Consider the following 19,256-nt stretch of genomic DNA (forward strand, 5'->3'; position numbering starts at 1 on the left):
CCGGTTGAAATCAAATGAAACTCCATATCATCGTTCCATTCCAATTTACAAAATAACAAATCATTGCGCTATCATTTTTGAGAGAACTGTTTTCCGATACAAAATTTGTCAATTCAAAGCCTAACCAGTGCGATCGGAATTCAGGAGCAGCGCAAGTTGTGACATTTAAAAAATTCGAATGGAATTTGGGTAAAAGGAAAAAAACCGGAACGGTTGAACATGTTGTCTTAGCGCGCTTGATAATTGTTAATCTGGGAATACCGCCAATAGCTTTTAGACCAGTCAAAGGCGTGCAGCACTTTCAACATTCGACATTCAACTTAAACCCTCGGCCGTAGCTACGGGTCGATTTTGTTTTCGTTATACTTAGTCTCACGTGGACTTCTGGCTTTGAAACAGATCTTAAAATTGGGACAATTTGCTTTTGCTGATCTGCTTTCAATTACTTTTGTATCATATATATTTTATTTCTTTCCACAAATTTAGCAACATATTTCAGTAACAACAAATCCGCCACTGCTCACGCGTACGATCTTGTTTGTCTACATGTTGTTCTTTATTGCTACCTTTATTAGTATCTGATCTGTAGAATCGATCGCGCACAGCTCAACGAAGCAAATTCTCGACCATGTCCTCCAGCGTGTAAGGATGGATTCCAGCACTCAACCTTTCCACCGGAACGCCTTGGCGGTCGGTCAGAAAGATGGTAAAATTGCTGTTCACAAATCCACCGCAGTTGCCCGGTTTTTTCGCCTTCAGATACTTGTACAGGCCCGGTGCCTTGGAGCCGTTCACCTGTTGAAGATCGTGTTCGGTAAGGGAAGCGAAATAAATGCTATATCGAAAAAACCACATCAACGTGGTAAACAAACCACACACACGTGCGCGCGTTCGTGCACAGGGAGTGAGAGTAAGTTTGCATAAGGAAAGTGATTGAATTCTTGGCTTATTCTAGATGTACCGGCATCGTGATTGCCTCCCAATGGCGTCAAATGGCACTGTCCGATTAGGCAGCATGACCAAATTCACCTGCAATTTAATATGTATTCAATACACCGCCGCCTAAAAGGGGTGGTTTCGAAAGAGAACATCTGGGATGGATCAGCAATGGCGATCAGCGATCGTTGCGGGGCCACAAAAAACACCGCTGCACATACACACCTTCTCAGAAACGCCAAATCAATCGGCGGCACGGATGCCGTGGCCTGATAGATAACAGTGAGAAAAAATGCCCCCGAAGGTCAGCAATTAATCAGGTGGCACTTGCGAGATGGGCATGGCGGCACCAGCGCCCTTAAATGATGCTATGTGACCCAGATCAATTAAGATGAAAAGCGCGTGCGACGATAATCGCTGACACACGCAGCGCAGCTTTCGATGGAAGCTGTAGAGCAAAATATGAGACGCACAAAAACACACCCGCAGAAGGATGCGTGAAACGAGCGCTGTGAGAAAATCTCCCCATTCCAAGAGCGCGCGACACGATCTTGCTCCTTGTTTCGCTGCCCTCCAGTGGCGCTTTCATTTCGTGGGTCTCTTCCTTATTTGAGCCGTATCGGACACATGGATGCCAAGTACGGATGCGCGGTTGGGTCGGGGTCTGGTTCTTACCTCGATCTCGGCGAAAATCTCACCGATCGCACCACCGGTGTCGGTTTCGAAGCGCTTCACGATCTCGCCCGGCGTTTCTTTGGCACCGAATTGGAAGCATGGGAAGAAGAGGACGTTCAAATCTGGCCGTTGAAATGGTCGGCGAAAAAAAGAAACAGAACAAGAAGTGTGGCATTACTATAACTGAACACGCCCCGGGCCGTCGGATGGCATTGGCCCCACCCCGGAGGCATTCTGACCCAGCGGCGTTTAGAGTTTCGACCAACGGGCAGTACCTTTTCGAGTATCGTTGTGATGCTTGCGGTAGAGTGGCGTGAGAAGATTCAGCACCTTGTCGAAGGCGGGATCCTTGGTGGAGAAGTTCACGATCATGCATACCGATCCTTGGTAGCGCTCGAACGAGACCTCGTTACCGTTCAGATCGACGGCGGTGAACTCGAAAACTGACTTTGCCTTCTCCGGTGTCGACTGCATGGTTTTATCACTTACAACCTGGCCAAGCGAAGCTATGGGGTGCAAAAGGTAGCAAGCAATATTTTAAAGATATCGGCATTTTGTCCCACATTTCTCGAAAAAAATGTCAAACCAGAGGCCCTTATCGAATGCAAATTCGAGACAAAACTAGTGTCTTTTACATACCGATTTTGAGTAACTTCCGGTATCACAGTCAGCAGCTGTTTTGACCAACGAACTGGTTACGAGGTCAAAGGCCAACCAAATGACGCTTGTGAACGAGTGCAAACCGTTCGTTTGAATGTTCACCACGCGTGGCGTTTGAATGTTCACCACAAAATCGACACTGGATAATCGCATGCGAAATCTTGTGTTTAAGCTTTAGCTTTTGCTGACCGAGTTTGACCGGATTTGTGACTTAATTTAAGAACTTAACACTACTCCACCCGCCGTTGCTGCACGGATTGTACTGAAACCCGTCCGGGAAAGGTAGTGCTTTAAATAGGGACGTGTCGGATTTGACGGGAACACGTTGGCTTAGAACGATGAATAATGTAAATTTACTAGCTGGCTATCATGTATGGTGTACACGGACTACGAGCACGCTCACTCATTCCGTCACACATACCGATTTGGCAGCAGAAAAGTGAAAATGCTGCAACAACGCAAAGAAACTATTAACATGCCTGTTAAATCGAGTAACGATTGTATTTATTATCAAGCGAACGTTAACAATACACATCTTGTGTATTGTGACAAGCGAATACGGAAATCCATCTAATACAGAGCGTAAATTAGTTATAAAGGCGCCTCTGGTTACAAGCAGTAAATTACTGCAAATTTATCTCAAGTGATCAATATGGTATCAATATATTATGGAATTTTGAATGATAGTTTGGTCATAAAGTGAACATACAAATTTAATTACCCTATACAAATCACGATATCGTTTCATGACGTTATCTATGATAATTTCCAAAATGACAGCCTAGTCTTCATAACTATCATACGCACTCCATAAAGAAACTGTACACTGGGACTAACATGTAATCGATTAGATCAACGGGCTTTACGCCTACAGTAGCTTATCGATGTCCTTCACAATGTTCTTTGGTGATGTAGTCGGAGCGTAGCGATCCACCGGTTGCCCATCCTTGTTGACCAGGAACTTGGAGAAATTCCACTTGATCGAATCACCCAATATTCCTCCCTGCTTATGTTTCAGGTATTTATACAAGGGTTCGGCATCATCACCATTTACCTTAATCTGTAAGGGAGAATGAGTTATAGTTAAGTAAGATTCCAGGAAAATATAACGCCCAAGCAAAAAGAAAATGGATACAGAAAATGAATCTTCATCTAAATTTCCTTCACTGCTAGAAAAAATTTGATCCTACAGCCTCAACAGTAATCAAAACGTGTATTTATTATTATTTTTCATTCATAAATACTTTATAAAGCAATTTGGGTAGAATGCAGAGTTTCATTGATGCCCTAAGAAAATAGATAGCAGTTTAGAGCACAGTGCATACTAAAACCGTTAAAAGCATAAGAATCGATGACTAGTGCCTAATGAACGGTAATACTTGGGTTCGCATGTCCATTTTAACCTAATAGTTTGTTTATATCCTTGACAATGCTATTGGGTGAAGTAGTAGGCGCGTAACGATCCACTGGCTGGCCGTCCTTGTTCACCAGGAACTTGGCAAAGTTCCACTTGATCGAATCGCCCAAAGTGCCACCCTGCTTGTGCTTCAGATACTTGTAGAGCGGATGTGCGCCATCACCGTTTACATCGATCTGCGGTGGAGAATGCGTTGCGAAAGATTGAGCAAGGATCACTAACTTTAGCTTGGTGTGATTAATTTTGGAACTCCAACGGATATAAGCAAACAACGAACGTTGTGAAATGGTTCTAGTGCAACAGAACTTGGCATGCAGTACACACTCTATTTCTAATTAGATGCTAAAGTACAAATCATACCACACTCAATGGTGACTCTGAATTATTGAGTTAAACCCCCTTTGGAAGGCCATAATTGCTGTATCGACCGTACCGGGAACAAACAAAACAACGGAAAACACATACATAAGCAACCGAATGTACCCTATTAACGTACCTTAGCGAAAACGTCTCCCACTTCTGCCTTGGCCGATCGAAGATGGCAAACCATCTCCTCACCATCACCCTCTGGCATCTGTCCACCGAACTGGTTGCAAGGGAAGGACAGGATCTTGAAATCTGGAAAAAATCGTATTGTTATCACATAAAAATATCGCATTGCGCCACGTTCCGGGCCAGATTGTTTGCCCAACTCGATTCGAAATACATCCATTACGTACCTTTGTCCTCGTACGTTTTCGATAGCTCCGTCAACTCGGCATAATTGCCCTTGGTGAGACCGCACTGGGACGCAATGTTGACGATAAGCAGCACCTTGCCGCGGTACTTCTCCAAGCTGACATCGGCACCGTGCGAGTCCTTCACCGTGAAATCGTACACCGATTTGGCGTTCTTGTAATCTTCCATCGTGCTGTCGCTTTGGCCTGTCGTTGACTGTCCGTAGAATCGATTGGTGGCGTACTATAAATGAGCCAAGCGCGATGGAATAAAGAGATGATACCGGTAGAGTATGCGTACTATCGATATGCTCTTATCTGTAAATAATGAATGATGGAAAAACTCGCACGATTGGTTCAGCTACCAACCGGGCAACTATCGTGACACAAACAAATCGAATCGCATGATGACTTGCTATATCGCGTGCCCCGGTAAAGCATTGCAATGATTCACACACGATTTAAACGCTAACCATAGGCAACAGAGCACCTCTTTGCATGCCCGCACCTGGCACATGAGCGAAAACCGACCCCTTGGATAAACTACAGATCAAAGTCCAAATACTTACTGCTATTAATACACCTACTACCAACAGAAGAACACTTTTCGCCGAGAACATTCCCAACAACGCTTACTGATAAGGACTACTTACTTGATTTTGACTCGCGAATGCACAATACTGATACCGACCAAGAATATTTCGTCCAAACGAAGCTAGCGTACGCAATGTTGTGAAAGAATTCATCAAAATGATTGTTTATGTTACGGCGCAACTTCTTATTTTTCTTTTGCAAGGTTACACCACCGGACGTCAAATGGGATAAACTTTTTCGTATTATCCAATAGCGTTATTTACGATATATGAGGAGAAACTTTAACAAAAAATTGTGGATTTTATTTTAAGATAAAATTTTATAATAAGAACAAAGAACTTAATAAAATCTTCGTTGGGAAAAAAGACCGGCTTAGAAAAAATATGCACTCAGCCGCATATCACTTGACACGCTAAACGTCATTTGGGATAGATTATGTTCTATTTTTACAACCCTTTCTACCAGACGATCAGTCGTCAGACTAATTTGAAAGCTCGTATATACATTTCAATTATTAATCTATTTCCCAGAAATGTTTCTTTGCATAAAAAGCAAAGAAACTCTTCGAAATTTCCTGACAAGCTCGTGTTTTCCTTTACTGCAGTTCCTGCAGAGTGGTGAAATAAGGGTCACCCGATGTCATATTCACCACGGATCGATTTTGAAAATATTCAAAGCCCGTTACGATATCGATGGTAAATCCGTGTCCTCGAATAGCCTGGTTGTTAAGCCAGTTGAATAATTCTACACAATGGCATTTAAACACAAATTTAAGAGTATAAATTGAACGGAATTTATTACATGAAGCATAAAAAATCCACATGTTCCATACAGAAAAGAATCGAAATGCTCACCACGTGGAGTAACATCTGTTGAAGTCGACTAACGTGGCACAAATAAATCTGCTGATGGTTGTAAAAAAAAAAATGTTGGCAAGAACGTGGAATTCACTCAACCAGCCTGAGTATACCGCGCGCGGGTTTCTCTCCGAAACATTAATATTATGTAGAAATACTGCTCTCCTCAATTGTCGTTGAGGACTCGGATGGTCATTGCAACTCCCTTGCGAAGATTGCTACTTGTCGATAAATTAATCAATACTAAGTGCTATTTGGTTCCGCTATGCTAAGTAAGCAGTGCGTTCGTCCTCAGTAGTTGGTCGCGCTGGTCGCTCTCATTCAACCGGACGCATTCGTCGTTGTCTAGCCACCGGGCGTCGTGGAGTCTGGCGTCACATTCTAGCGCACCAGGAGGCCCTAGCTCTAAGGAGCAGCTTTGTGCGGTCCACGCACACCAGCCGAGAACGGATCCAGATGCAACGGGCGCAAGTACGTGACCACCTGGTTTGGGTTGTTCTCAGCCGTCGCCAGCTGGTGCAGGTGATAACGCGAGGCTTGAGCCGCCTGTCGGGATACTCCAGCCGGCGTAGGATGCGGTCCACCACGTGGTCCCGGATGAGGTACACCGGCGTGGGCTCCGGCCTGCTGTTGGTACTGCGATATCGGCACGGGCACTGGCACTGGCACAGGCACGACGGAATACCCGGCATCTACCAGCGCTTGGAACTCTTCCTGCGTCAAGGGACGATCGATCTTCGGTGGGATCTTGTGGCCGTGCTTCTCACCGCCATAATGCGCCGCCGGAGCCGGAGTAGCCGCTGCCGTAGCCTGATTGACTCCCGTGGACTGCGAAACGTAGATTGCCGATCGAGATGGAACGTGAGCATCGGTAGGTTCCGGTTGCTTCTCACGGGTCGCATAACGGTGCTGATGGACTTGCTGCTGTTCGGCGGGCTTTGAACGATGGTGCGATTGAGCCGTCTTTTGTGGCTTCTCATTCTGGAGTTGTGGCGCTTCGACGATCTTCATCGGATGCTGCGGTGAATGTTGCTCGATCACCGAATGCTGCTGCTGCTGCTGCTGTTGCTGCTGTTGCGCCTGCTGATAGTAGATCTGCACGTTCTTCTCCTTCGGCACGTAGTACTGGATCTTCGGCGATGGTGTGCCTGGGTGCTGTTTCGGTGATACCTCAGCAAAATACTGCTGACCCTGGTGCGCAGGAGCCTGATGGTGGTGTTGTTGCTGCTGTTGTTGCTGCTGCTGCAGGTGCTGATGTTGAGCATGATGCTGATGATGTGCTTTCGACGGTCCCGACTCGGGCTGAGCAATAAACTGATACTTCGGTGCTGGACTGTCAACGAACTTCTGAGGTCCTACCTGCAGATGAGCTGGGCTTATCTTCGGACCCGTCAGTGGCAATCCTTGCGCAAATGGAGCAATATACTGCGCTTTAATCGATTGCTTCGGTGGATGTGGGGCACCATGATCATGAGCAGGACCTCCGGCTTGGACGTAGGTGTACTCGTGCGATTGCGGGCTCGGCGTAGGACCGTACCGTTGAGCGTCATGTTGTCCCTCGTGCCGACCAGGATGATGCGGTACCTGGTGGTACGCTAGCGGTCGGTTAGATTCCACCAATTTAGCGAGTTCGTTTTCGAAGGAAAAGGAGCTAACTGGCTTCGGGACGGGTGTCACTGTGCCGGCCTGTTGGATGCTCTTGTACTGGATGCGGTACTGCTCGCCGTCCGGTTGACCGTAAGCACCCGATTGTTCTTCGCCCGTTTCCAACAGCTGGATCGCTGGACGGTACTTATGAGAACCTACCGTTTAAGGGTAATGGAAGGGTCATTAACAGGTCGGACAACAGCGTAAAGCTGATTACTATCATGGTACGTACCTGCGGGGCCTCCGGCACCGTGAGTTGAAGGTCTTCCGTACGCCTGCAGGCCTTGTGGTTGAGGTTGAGGCTGGTGCTGGTGATGCGGATGGTGGTGAGATGGCGATTGTGGTGGCGCAACGGGTCCTGGTTGCTGTTGGGCTTGCTTCAGCAGTTGTGCATACTCTTCCTCGGTGATATACTGGACCTGACTGGGCTTCGGATGCTGAGCGTGGCTCTGGGGCTCGTACTGTTGGCTGATGGCCTTGCCTTGCTTTAATGCCGCTGCCTTAGGCTGATGCTCAGCGAGCTGATGCAGCAGACTGATGTACTCGGGAGGAAGCTGTAGATGGATGGATCAATGGAGTCGAAAATTGAGAACTGCACTCATTTATTTGTCCCCATTCGTCGATGGTATACCCGTCAACCCGCAGCTGTCCTAAGGTTGAAAGTTTAATGCCACTCCTCACTGTAACCGGTTGGTCTTGACCCGTTGCGGTCCCGCAGGCACAAGGAACAAATGTGTCATGAACAGTTGCACGGTTGCCGTTATTCGTACTTCCCTCCGTAAGCAGTCAGTTAAAGTAGTGATGGCTTTAGATAACCTGAGGCGCACGAGAACGTTACGATCAGGCCGATCTGACGTGTTGCTCACGGATGTAGTTTGTTGTTGAAATGTCTTTCTCCTCGTTTCAATGCCGCCAGAACACTTATCAGAAGGCCACGTAAACGCTCATCAATGTTCTCATCCTTCCCAAGGCACGACATTTACCCAACTGGTCATAATCATTTTCGTGTGCCCATAACTCGCGGATAGCCTATCGACGTGACTCTCATTTCAGAAATCTCACCCACAGAGCAGCACGCAAATGGGAAGCCACGAGTACATGCAAAACTTACCATTCCTTGCGTTGCGGCATCAAACCGATAGCTGATACATTATCCTGCCGGTCGTGAAAGATCGTATCGAATGCATAAGGGCCACCGAGTTCCTCCGCCTTGGCTGCTCAAATCGTGATCCATTGAATTGACTCACGGTCATGATTTATATTCTACGATCACAAAATGTTACAGCTAATGCCAGCAGCGTCATCATCATCATCATCATTCGCATCATCTTCACCCACTATAATTAGGGGTCACAAATAGGTCGTCGCCAGCAAACCGGCGAACCCTCCGAAAGGACGCTCCAATGAAATGTCGAAAACGGCGTAAACCATAAACACCACATTTGCAAACGGTCCAATCTGCAGCGTTTCAGTGCCACCTTGCGCGTGGTAAGGCTCTTTGTGGCTCACGATCACGTACGATCGCGAAAAGTGCCCCTCACGGTTGCACCCAGGAAGAAGGCTTCTGATGTATTTTCTAATCTCCGTTTGCCTAATGCCGCAAATGCCTTAAGCAGTGGGTGCTGGGAATTTGATGTAAAATTTATTCGCACGAGCACAGCCAGACGAAAGGACTCGAGCTCACTCGAGAAAGCTCTGGCCCAACGGTTGTTTGGTCAGACGAAGAAGATGCCCCAACCACCTGACGCAGCGGCATAGCTGGTCGTTCCCGGACCCGTTCCTGATCACGTCCGCGATTCTTCGCGCTCCGGCGGTCGTAGGTCGCTTCGAAATGCTTCAGATCAGCGCACCGTTACATAAGCGACTAGCAAATGGTAAACGTGCCTCACGACGGAATCCGTTCCGTTTGGTTTCGAAAATTTGTACCACGAACCGAACCACCGGCAAACAACACACAACAGCAACAAAAAACCCCAACATTAACGATCAAATAAAGCGGCACCTTCGGCGACGTCGGTATCTGGCAGACGGTGTACGAATGGACGGCGAGTGCGCCAAACAAGTGAAGATGGTCGATAGTACCACAGTACGAGCGCCGTATTCTTTAACTTCCCACGTTTTAGCTCCCTTGGCGGCGATCGCATTCAAAAGGTTACCTACCTCCTGGTACTGTGGTTGCTCCTGCGAGGCACCCGGTTTGTGGGCAACTGCCGAGGGTTTGTAGGGTTGACCACCGTTCGTTTGGGGTGCATAGAACGGTCCCGGTGCTTCCTCACTCTGATAGTACTCCTGCGGTTGCTGGTGCAGTCCCTGCTGGCGACGGTTCGCAATTAGCGACAGCGGTATCGAGCGGGTTTCGTGCTCCGTTTGGCGCTTTTCTTTCGCCCCACCATCGATCGACTTTTCGGTTACGTTTTTCTTCTCCGCCAACGTCAACCCTAGCAGAAGCGTTGCTGTGGAATAGAGCAAGTGGATGGGATTTTTCTTTACTGTTTGCGAGCATACTCGAGACGACTTACAGGTTGCATCCCACACCTCGTTTGAAACGGGTGCGAGATTGTGATATAACGATTTATTTAAATCGAATCGAAGACAAGAAAAAAAAAGCCGATCGCTTTTCAACTGGAAGGCAGAAACACCCCATTCACAAAACGGGTAATGATCGGCTCACACGCAGCCAGCAATAATTGTGCTTAAATACTTCCGTAATCGCACCCCGCCAATAACGCACCGCACGATCTTACGTAATTCTATTACATGACAATGAAAAGATGAAACCTCTCTGCCGTCGCACACCTCCACAGGTCACTGTACCGTTTTGCGCCACGCGCTTTCCTAATGCGTTGACTAATGCCGCCTAAACGATGCATCCGTTACGCAACGGTACGCGCCATAGTTCGGAAGCCACGAGATGGTATAAAAAAAAACGCTTTCGCATTGTTCTACCATTTCGTATGACAAATGCGCCCTTGCATGCGAGTACCACCAACGGTAGCCAGCCAGCATTCCACGGAGAGGACCTAACCCCACGCTCGTTCTTCAACATCGTGAGAATAATGCTGTCTTGCGATACGCACCAACAAATGCGCACATTTCGGTCGACCAAAGTGTGAGGAAACTATGGGGCACATTTCTCACAGCGCCTTTGCGGGTGCATGCTTCGAATCGTGGATAAATAACAAGCCGCGTTTGGGGTGCATTTTGCTGCCTAATTTCCCACCACTGGATGGGCGTTCGTGGCAGGCAGGGATCTAATAAACTGCGTACTGTTTGTGAAAAAACCAGTGCAGTAAAACTGCAGCCGTCTATAATTGAACCAAAATTTAATTAAATCACTAATTAAAAAATGATAATCAAGGATTCAGCGAACGCTGTCGAACGTCGGGATGAAGATTGATCGAAGGGTGAGAAAATCAAGCCCATAAAACAAATTGTACCATCTAACGGGTGGACATTGCTTTACAACAGGGTGATGAGATTTTTGGGACGCTGCATCCCACGGTCGCTTAGCAACGACACAGTTTGGAGATGCTCCGGTCACCTGGATTGGCACCGGGCGGTTTGATTGTGATCGTAATTAATTAGTAGCAAATGGCAAACTGGACCGTCCCGTTCATACCGTCTAATTTACACCTTCAACGGGCCTCTCTAACGACGAAAAAGCGTGGGGAATGTCTCAGGAGATACAACACTCCGCTGGGGCATTATTCGTCACTTAGTAGAGGCATCGTTACCCAACGCCCGCAAAGCGTTTGAGTGCAATTCTTTTATCTGTCTAACCTCCGCTCGAAGGGGGTTTTACGCAATCGATCAAAATTCCATTATTTGTTGCTCCACTATAAAATTATTGCACGATAATAATGGAGCCAGGCGATTGCCAAAAGAAAAAAAAAAACGGACCACTTTAACGCCAAAGAAGAACCTAACGGCAGCTAAAATTAGGCCAACACTTGGGAAGCATGATAGGGCACATTTCACTGACGTCAGCAAAACGGAAAATGACATTCGATACGTGATCGAGCTTGAATGTGGGGATGATTTAATTGATAGTGAAGATTGTATGCAACGGTCTGTCGGATAGCATGTAATGGTTTTTTTTTGTATCCCTTTCCCGATCCTGGTATACTGCAGCGGTTAATCGGCGCAGATAGAACACCACCGAAAGGCGATAATTGGAAGCCGTGCGCGATTGCAAACAGGCAAATTGTGGGTTCGTGCTACGGATAACAATCGAAGCACAAATTAAGCACCCTGAAGTATGAATCACGGCTCTAAGGGACCCTCTCGAGGCTGGACCATTGAAATCAACTGCGCTTCATTGAACGTTCGCTACCGACCGAAAGGATCGTTTGACGTGAGTGTACTTGCTACGAGCTACGAGCTCTTCGACCGTTAAGCCGTCACCCCAACGCTGTCACGAGTCATGATTCCGTTTCATCCGGAACCGCCAATGTTGGGAGTGCAAAAAAAACGCACGATCCCCGTACGATCGCGAAACACACGGCACCGAAATTACGAGCGAAGTGGAGGAAAGAAAAAGCATCAGAAAAAAACAGCCCTGTAAGTCGGCAGCATAATTGTTGGGCACCTTTTTTGCGAAGTGCAAAAAGGAAGCACCACGTGCCCGATACGATCGGACGGTTGGTGCGACGAGATGATCACCATTAATCTCCATAAAATGGCCGTTCAATCGGTGGGCTGGCACGAGACATTAACGGTGCGATGTAGTAAAAGAAACTTTCTTTCTTAATCGTTGCCATCCTACTCGGGCTGGCCCCAGCGGAGGGAGCCTAATGGGACCGATTTTCGAACGACGGGTGAAGCGAAAACGACACTCGAGCTAAATGGCTTTCGGTTCGGGAAGGAATCCGCACACCACGGCTAGTGGAGGAGCCGTAAATTAATTTGTATTCACTAGAAGTCACTTCGGTTGCCGGTGGAAATAGATACGATCGTGTGGAGAAGGGACGACTTCACGCTTTACTCTACATACGAGATAATCTGTGCAGGTTTTTCTTGTGCTTCGTTATTTTTTGTTGTTGTTGCCTCGTCCTTCGTGCGCTATTATTGCGCCCATGCGCATGCGCGTTTCACCAATCCACGGTGATCGTCGCGTCCATAAACACCTCGCTTTGGTGACTGAGACAAGCTTTACTTCCCGTACCGGTACAACCGGTGCCTAGCCGAACCGGGAACCGGGTGAAAATTATCCACTCTTCCATCGCTACTGCCACCGAAAACCGTACAAATGCATCACGCAAGACCGGAACTTTCGTTTCTGGTGTCCAACCGCGCAATCCAACCCGGGACTAAACTCAACGCCGGACCCGAGTGGGGTTTGCATCGAAGCCGCAACAATTTTGGCGCCTTCTGTTTGCTTTCCCGCTTCTGGTCCGGCACGGATGGAAGGCGGAACCGGACCCGGGGGCTGGTTTTGGGGCCCACCACTACCCGTTCGCTCGATCGGGCATGTAGCCGGAGCTTTTCCGGAGTGGTTTGCGATTGCGAATTTATGCGCGCGTGCTCGATCGTAATCGTTCGTGTTGGCCGTGGCGTGAAAGTTTAGCGAAGCGATCTTGTCTTGGGCAGAGGCAGAAAAGGCCTTCGGTGAGATCAAGTTCAAGTTTGAGTGCACGCGCCATTGCGTGTAAATGGGGTTTTAATCGGTAGCCGTGTCGAAATTTTGCACAACGCGTCGGTGGCCCAGCCAGGAAGGGCAATTTGTCATGGAATTAATTTCCCGGGCGAGAATGGTGGATTGGTTTATGCGCTGTGGTAGGGTGACATAAGAGCATGAGCCAAGAGGTTTAATGCGCCTTGTTGTCACGGTATCAATAGTGTTTCACGCTTTGCGATTGATAACGACAAAGAGAGCGAAATTAATTTGCGTAAACGAATTCACAAGGGCAATGATTCCTTTCGTATTTCAATTTTCACTTCATCAGTGCTTCTTTATGCTGGGTTTGCAAAATAGGTGTTTGGAAAGCAATCTGTTAATAATGAAATTACAAAGTTTGCGACTCTCTGTTAAATTAAAAAACTCTTTTAAACATTTCAGAAAATTGTGCATGACAATTATCCATTCATATTTAGTTCACTTTTTTTGTAAATTTGTTCTCAATTGCTCTGCAACATACGAAATGTTGTCCTATTAAAATGTTATCGATACACGGGTTGAAATTCATATTATTTGTTAAAAATGTTTAATTATTCTTATTCCGAATCGATTACATCACAAACGCTCTTACGCAGCTTATCAACTTCATTAAATTTGTTTTGCGCTACATTTCAGGAAGAATCGATTCCGAACATCCCCCATTACAGTTTGCCTTGTGCATTCTCCACCGTAGAAGAGGAAAATTGGGAGCCAAAGAAAAAAACAAAATCGCATTCAGCCAATTTGCCCGAAGTAGTATCCATTTTGCCGGTCAAAATGCGTGTGATGAGCGTGAGAAAAGCCACAGGTGAGATCATTAGTTGTTTAATTGCCGCGGCAACCGACGACTGTATTACGTATTAATAGAGCATCGTGCTCTGTTTCGAGGGGGAGAAGGCGTAGCAAACTCATAAGAAAAAGAAGCACTCGTTGGATTGAAGGCCTCGCAATGACCACGGACAGGGAAAGGCACTTTCGTTGAGCGACCTGCCTGTCTGCTCGTGGTTTGATCGCACCACGTGGAAGCGAAAGTACACGCGAACGACACCACGATTGGACACCATTAATCCATCAACTGTCAATCATCGCCACGAACCCGGGTCCACCGACGGGATGTCACGGTTTCCGCTGACAACTTCCCGTGGGACGCTCTGATCGAAGGGTGAACACCAAACGCGTTATCATGATTACACCGAGCGTCAGCCGGATGACGTGATCCATGTAGTCCTCCCGCAACAAAACGGCTAATCTGGTCGGACCCTCGGACTGTCCTACCGTAACGAAGTGCATCGAATTTTCACTTTCTAACCGGTGGCCCTTGAAGCGGGCGACAATGTGACCGAACGTCCTCGAGAGAGTGTGAGAGTGAGAAAGAGAACAAGTGGCGCCGTGGTGGACAATGCAAATTGCATCACTCCGTGCGCCCGGAAGTGATCGATTCTCCGATGGGGGGTGCTTCGCTATTAGTTAAATCGATGCCATCAGGGGTCGGGGAAGTGAGCATATTCCGGAGAAAATAATTCAATATAAGAAACACTGGAACCCGATTACGCCATCATACGTGCGCCGAGCGAGCGGGAGCAAACGATCGGTGACGTTGCGGTTAGAAAGTGTGAGAAAGTCACGATCGTCGGGTGAGGACGCGCGGGCGAGTTTACAACGTTTCCTCATTATGGGAAATTTGAACCGACGAAAAATTGGCTCATAACGCGATGCGATAAGAAAAACATGAACCAGGTTGCGCGCGTGTGTGTGTGTGTTTGGGAGGAGAAGAAAATCTGGCCCCTCACATCGCGAGGGAAACGAAACACGCGAAAAACGATGCGTTTGCTATTGGGGCAGCTACATTTTGCGGCAGCAAATGGTGGTTTTGACTGAAAATTATGTCATAATTCCGAGTAACCTATAATTTTGCAGAAAAGACCGAAAAATGGGAAACCTCCCCCATGGGAAAGCGAAATTGGATAACTCGGTTGCGAAAGGCGATCCGCAGGTTGTTGTGCTAATGTTTTAATACGCCGACGCAGCCTAGTGTCCCGTTTGAGGTTTTTTTGGTATAGAAATTGGTCCATGGCAAACATTTGATTCATTGATTTTTCGTAAAACGCACGAGAAAATAATAATGCTCGAAAACCTTTTCCCAGCTTGCTCTCAACGTTCGCCGAGCTTCCAAAAGTCGGTGATCGATTTCTGAATGGAAAGTGCATGGAACGAGACCACATCTTCTACTCTGGCTTCAGGCAGGTGCTGACGTGCGAATCGACGAACCTCTCGGATGAATGTTACGCAACTCTACTCAACCGGGATGGGTAAGGGACGTTACCGAACGGTGCCCCCAAAATGAAAGCACACACAGCACCCTTTTCCAGCCCGGCGATCGTGCGATCTCCTTGCGATCGTTGTGCCGCTGTGCACAGGAAAATGTGTTTACACTCGAAACATACTCGAAACACCGAACCGGCGCACATTTCCGTTCGCCGCAAGGCGGCTGCTCCCGGGAAAGCCAAACCGGACGGCCGACAAGCGAATGCTGGCTGTTCACATGCTTCGCTGGGCTGCAGGGCATTTTCTATCGCTGCTGGCACTGCCGGTTGCAGTTAGGAAGTGACCGATTCGGGGGCCGATTATTACCAGACGGAGCTGTCGGAAACGCACTTGCGCAGGAAGCGCTGATCGATGGGCTTCTTGTGACAAGGCAACATCGTTGAAGTACATTTTGGCAGTGTACTGGCCGATGCAATGAAGTATTTGCATTTACCAAACATACATAGACATTTAACTTAACTGGAAGAAGTTAAGTAGTTTCCGGTGAGTTCGATTGTTTACTGACGAGCCACTTTGACATTGACAGCCAGAAGTCAATATGATTGATTTTCAAAAATCGATTACATTTGTTGAATAATTGCAATAATAATTGCTAATCACGCGTCAATCGTTGGATGATTTTAGCGCAATATTTGCATCCTTTTGCACTCGCTCAGATAACTCGAACTCAGCATTCATGAGGCATTCATTGAGCTGAATGAAAAATTTGGTAGCAAAAATGCACCATTATTTTGGCCCAGTAACACACATTAACACCGACACCGATGCGATGGGATCGCTCGATCGCGATCCTATGTCGGTTGCAGCATCGTTCCACCCTCCGGCTATCGGTCACCTCCCGTCGAGATGGCCCATTTCCCATCGCTTCTTCTACGCGCTTGTCAACCTTTAAGAAGCGAAAAGTATTTAGAAGACAAAAAAAACCCCATTGCAACCACCTGGGAACTCGCGACATAACCTCTGGCCAATCCGCGCCACTAAACGAACCACGCGAACCGTGTCGCTTTGTTTCTGATCCGTGTGCCCTTCAAGAGGACGGCTCTCACGCTCGTTGTTTTTTTTTGTTTTTGATCGTCCCTCAACCCCATCCATCCATAAGCTCGCTATGACCGTGGGGTGGCGCGGGTGTTCGAATGGATGCGATGGCATGAAGAAGCAAACGAGCGTCTGCTCTCGAATCCCCACTACCTCACGGTCAACGCTTGTTGGAGCGACCAAACGAGATTGAAAGTGAAAAACTATCCGCCATCATTCGGGGGGAAGGGAAAAACAACCAAACCATCATTGGCGGCATCATTGCCTTCCTGCCCTCGGTTGGAGAGAGAGAGTGTGAGCGAGAGAGTGAGCGAGAGAGAGTGAGTGTAATTCGATAATTAGCATCACAATGCACAGCATCCTCGCGCAGGTTGGAATGCAAAATGCAAAACGCTCTCGATTGCACCTGATCGGCTCGGTTTCCACCTTCGGAATCGGTCGATTCATTTCCATTTCCATCAATGGTGGCATGCAAAAAGAAAGGCACTTCTTTGTCCAACGGCCGATCCGGTGCCGCCATTCTCCTGCACCGAGATGCCAATGTCGGTGCTTGGGAGATGAGCGCACCAGCTGCCATGTTGCGTAATCGAACCCCCCCTGCTATAGAAGTGAGAAGAGAAAAGTGAGACCCAAAGGCCGGGAACCTGCTGATGACATGTTATTATTATGAAGTAGTTTCCATAGCACAAAACGGGTGGTTGTCCCTTTGCAACGGATGGGTACACCCGTGAGTTTAGATGCAGTGCTCCGTTTCGTTGGCCCACGATGGTCGGAGCAGCCGTTGCTTTCTAAATTGCAAAAACCGGATGCTGGCGTTTGTTTTTCCTCCCTCCGGTGGCGCGAGTTTCCATTCGTCGGCCGAACAGGTGCGGTGCGGTTTCCCAAGCGCGCAACCCTCGATTTGGAGCACGAAAGCGCCCGGAAGAAGCTCGGCGGGAGTTTTTTGTGTGTGTGTGGCCCTTTTGCCGTGGGTTCTCTGTCGCGTGGCTGTGTGTGAAGGGGCTTTTTTGATTCTTTTTTTTTTTTGCTTCACTTCGTCGTCTTCTTTCGCCTCACCGGACATGGGAATGTTATCCTCCGGAAGCTCGCGGAAGTGAGCGATCCGAGGCGTGTGATTCGAAATATGATGGTTGGAAAAACAAGCCCGAGCCCTACAGCAAGCCCGTTGGCGTGCTGGTGGTTCTTTTTCAACCTACCCCGAGCATGGAAAATGCGTTAAAAAGCCAGAAAGCTGCAGGACAATACACAAGAAAGAGTCGTACAAAACTCAGTCACCTAGAGATGAGTCTAAAAAGCGAACAAATCACGAAACAAATAACGTTCCCGTTGCAACGTGTCTAAGAAAACATTCGAACACTAAACCCAACGTTCCGGCCCTCGTGTGCAAAGGCGTTGGCCCAATCGCCCCAATCCTATTCAAATGAGTAAGAACGCTGGAGGTGCATTATGCGGACCTTGGCATAAAATGCCACCAATCAGCTGTGTGTGAACCGTTGCTCACCTCTCATCTCGGCAGCCACAACCCGCCAGCTAGCTGTATGCAAACAACGCCCAGTTGTCAGGGCATTTCAAAACGCTCGCTTCAAAACGGGCACACGCGCGCGCACGCCAACAAACGGAACACACCCAATCGTGCCAATTCCCCCACGGGCCGAGAACTCGAGAGGGCCCTTTCCGTGGGCGCTTTGGTGGAAATTAGCGCCCGAGAAAAATTCTTACATCCCAATCGCGCAACACTGGTGCGGTAATTACGGGCCACGACAAACGACCATCGAGCCATGTTTCGAAGCCTCAGGACGGTGGCACCTTCTGTGGCAAAAAAAAAAACAAAAAACAAACCCAACAAGGGCTCACGGCATGTTTTTTCGCAAAAGGTCATCTCGGAAGGCGTGCAGTGGATCCAGATGTCTCCCCCTCGGTGGCAAATCCGCAACCAACCGGCACCATGTCATCTTCCTTTGACGCGGGCTGACATTTAGGGGCTGACAATCGCAACGAAACTCAAACCACTCACCTAGGAATACTTTGGACCACATGGTTTCGGGTGGTTGTCACGCTGTACGCTCCGGGCTTCTAAGAACTCGTGCCCACCGTAAGCTGTGTCAATCGTTCACTACCGTCACACAGCACTTTACTTTGCTTCACTCCGGGGACGAGGTGGATGATCCTTCCGAACGAAAAAATGCGTCAGTCTGTCTCTGCGGTTCGGCACGTTTTGAACCGAGCGTGCTGAATTTTCCGCGCAGATCTACGATCTTCGGGGGGGGGGGGGAGGGCTAGTGATCACTAGCACGCACACTTACACACACACAAATACACATGCACACGCTCTCGTCTTCGTTCACTCACTCCCACTCGAATGTACGGTCCCGCTTCGGTGATGCTGTCGCTCCGTGATCCGTGCTGGTTGAAACCGATGCACAGATTAGGCAAATATTGCATCTGCAGCGGGCATTTATAAAAAAAGCAACGCCAGCAGCAGAACACAACGGCCACCGAACGACCGATTGTGGCGTAGTGGGAGAACCTTAAGGCCTGGTGGCGATCGGTGCCCGAGCCAGTTCCGGACAGTTGGAGGGCCGAAGTGTTGTAGCGCGCTCTACGGGGCCACCCCCCGAGCCACCCCTTTTTTTCTTTCTTGGGGTGGGTAAAATGGAAAACCCACGGACCCGAAGACGCACGATCGTGTGGCTGCGCTGGTTTGGCGATCGGCGAGCGATGCGTTCGTCTGTGGTTGG

The 19,256-nt window shown here is 48.2% G+C and overlaps 3 protein-coding genes across 5 annotated transcripts; all 3 read right to left on the bottom strand.

Moving 5' to 3' along the window:
• Positions 1 to 560: 560 nt before the first annotated feature.
• On the bottom strand, positions 561 to 2,085 carry LOC128720446 (glutathione peroxidase-like). The gene is made up of 3 exons (XM_053814115.1): positions 1,887 to 2,085; positions 1,612 to 1,733; positions 561 to 795 (listed from the first exon to the last, which is right to left on the bottom strand). The coding sequence occupies exons 1-3, from the start codon at positions 2,083 to 2,085 to the stop codon at positions 607 to 609; spliced, it is 510 nt and encodes a 169-aa protein (XP_053670090.1). The 3' UTR covers positions 561 to 606.
• Positions 2,086 to 2,788: 703 nt separating this feature from the next.
• Positions 2,789 to 5,190, bottom strand: LOC128721085 (uncharacterized). Of its 3 annotated transcripts, none has more exons than XM_053814799.1 (4): positions 5,058 to 5,190; positions 4,408 to 4,648; positions 4,185 to 4,306; positions 2,789 to 3,331 (listed from the first exon to the last, which is right to left on the bottom strand). In XM_053814799.1, the coding sequence occupies exons 1-4, from the start codon at positions 5,148 to 5,150 to the stop codon at positions 3,140 to 3,142; spliced, it is 648 nt and encodes a 215-aa protein (XP_053670774.1). In that variant the 5' UTR covers positions 5,151 to 5,190; the 3' UTR covers positions 2,789 to 3,139. The 3 variants fall into 3 exon arrangements, with proteins under 3 accessions (XP_053670774.1, XP_053670773.1, XP_053670775.1); XM_053814798.1 differs by lacking the exon at positions 2,789 to 3,331 and adding an exon at positions 3,537 to 3,864; XM_053814800.1 differs by lacking the exon at positions 2,789 to 3,331 and adding an exon at positions 3,537 to 3,864 and having other exon boundaries at positions 4,408 to 4,722; positions 5,058 to 5,125.
• Positions 5,191 to 6,260: 1,070 nt separating this feature from the next.
• LOC128720483 (neurogenic protein mastermind) lies at positions 6,261 to 18,554 on the bottom strand. The gene is made up of 4 exons (XM_053814153.1): positions 18,533 to 18,554; positions 9,663 to 9,955; positions 7,735 to 8,056; positions 6,261 to 7,657 (listed from the first exon to the last, which is right to left on the bottom strand). The coding sequence occupies exons 1-4, from the start codon at positions 18,552 to 18,554 to the stop codon at positions 6,261 to 6,263; spliced, it is 2,034 nt and encodes a 677-aa protein (XP_053670128.1).
• Positions 18,555 to 19,256: the final 702 nt, after the last annotated feature.

Source organism: Anopheles nili, chromosome 2 (genome assembly GCF_943737925.1).
Source record: "Anopheles nili chromosome 2, idAnoNiliSN_F5_01, whole genome shotgun sequence".
Lineage (NCBI taxonomy): Eukaryota > Metazoa > Arthropoda > Insecta > Diptera > Culicidae > Anopheles > Anopheles nili.